Raw genomic sequence first — 876 nt, 5'->3', positions numbered from 1 at the left:
CCCTCTTTCCCTTCAGGAGGGCATGGATACGCACAGCCTCTTTCCACGGCACACCACCCAAGTCTGAAGGGGGTTGCTGAGGTAGCAGTAGTTCATCATCTTCCTCCTCATCTTCCTCCTCCATCTCCGACTCTGAACTACTGTAAGAGTTTAGAAAAAAGAAGATAACTACTTAATGTTTCCTAGATCAGTCTTAGCTCACCGACAAGCTTGTTTCAAAACATACCAAACTTACAATGGAAACCAAAATACTGATTTTCTGCTTTCAATATTTCATAGGCATTTTAGTGACAGGACCATGTGCGGGCTGCAGTTGCCTCGCTTCTTTTAAAGAAGGTGAAGCAGCAGAAATGTGCCTGTGAAGCCAAGTCCAAATACTTGTACAGCATTAATTGTTACAGTTGGTGACCATTCTTGAATGCAGCAGAAAGAAACGACTTTCCCTCCTATCACATTGCTTTGGATAAAGCGGTGCAGGAGTTCCTAGCAGTGTCAGAATGCAGAAGGTCATCCTTTGATAATGGCAGCTACTGCTGGCGTTGTGCACAGCTCAAATGCTTTTGGCACTTGCTGGGGTGAAGCACAGAAGGCGCTGGGAGCAGAGCGAACACACAACACAACTATGAGGACAAGGGACACACCATTTGCTCTCTCTCTAAGGAGAGCTGGAGAAAAAAAATACAAAATTCCTCACTTTTCTACACCACAGACAGAACTATAATACGTGTACCTAACAGTGTACACAGTGGCAAGGAACTGCAGGAAGCAGCGCAAGGCTAATTACAATAATGAGCTTATTATTCTCATGGCAAGGTGTGAAAGATGCAAATCAGTAAGTCATTAGCGCTTTTTAGCAGACATCTCTTTAATTCTATC

General features: G+C 43.9%; 1 protein-coding gene across 1 annotated transcript in view; it reads right to left on the bottom strand.

Annotated features, from left to right (window-relative positions):
- LOC104515632 (protein-methionine sulfoxide oxidase MICAL3-like) overlaps positions 1 to 140 on the bottom strand; it is a gene marked incomplete at its 5' end in the record, with an annotated part of 41,719 nt that extends 41,579 nt beyond the window's left edge. Inside the window, 1 exon segment of the mRNA XM_010159682.1 lies at positions 1 to 140. This exon segment is cut by the window's left edge and continues 120 nt beyond it. Coding sequence (XP_010157984.1) covers positions 1 to 140 — 140 coding nt within the window.
- Between the last annotated feature and the right edge of the window lie 736 nt (positions 141 to 876).

This window comes from Eurypyga helias, unplaced genomic scaffold, assembly GCF_000690775.1.
Source record: "Eurypyga helias isolate BGI_N326 unplaced genomic scaffold, ASM69077v1 scaffold13749, whole genome shotgun sequence".
Lineage (NCBI taxonomy): Eukaryota > Metazoa > Chordata > Aves > Eurypygiformes > Eurypygidae > Eurypyga > Eurypyga helias.
The sequence above is the reverse complement of the archived record's forward strand: the minus strand, read 5'-3'. Positions and strand labels throughout refer to the sequence as shown.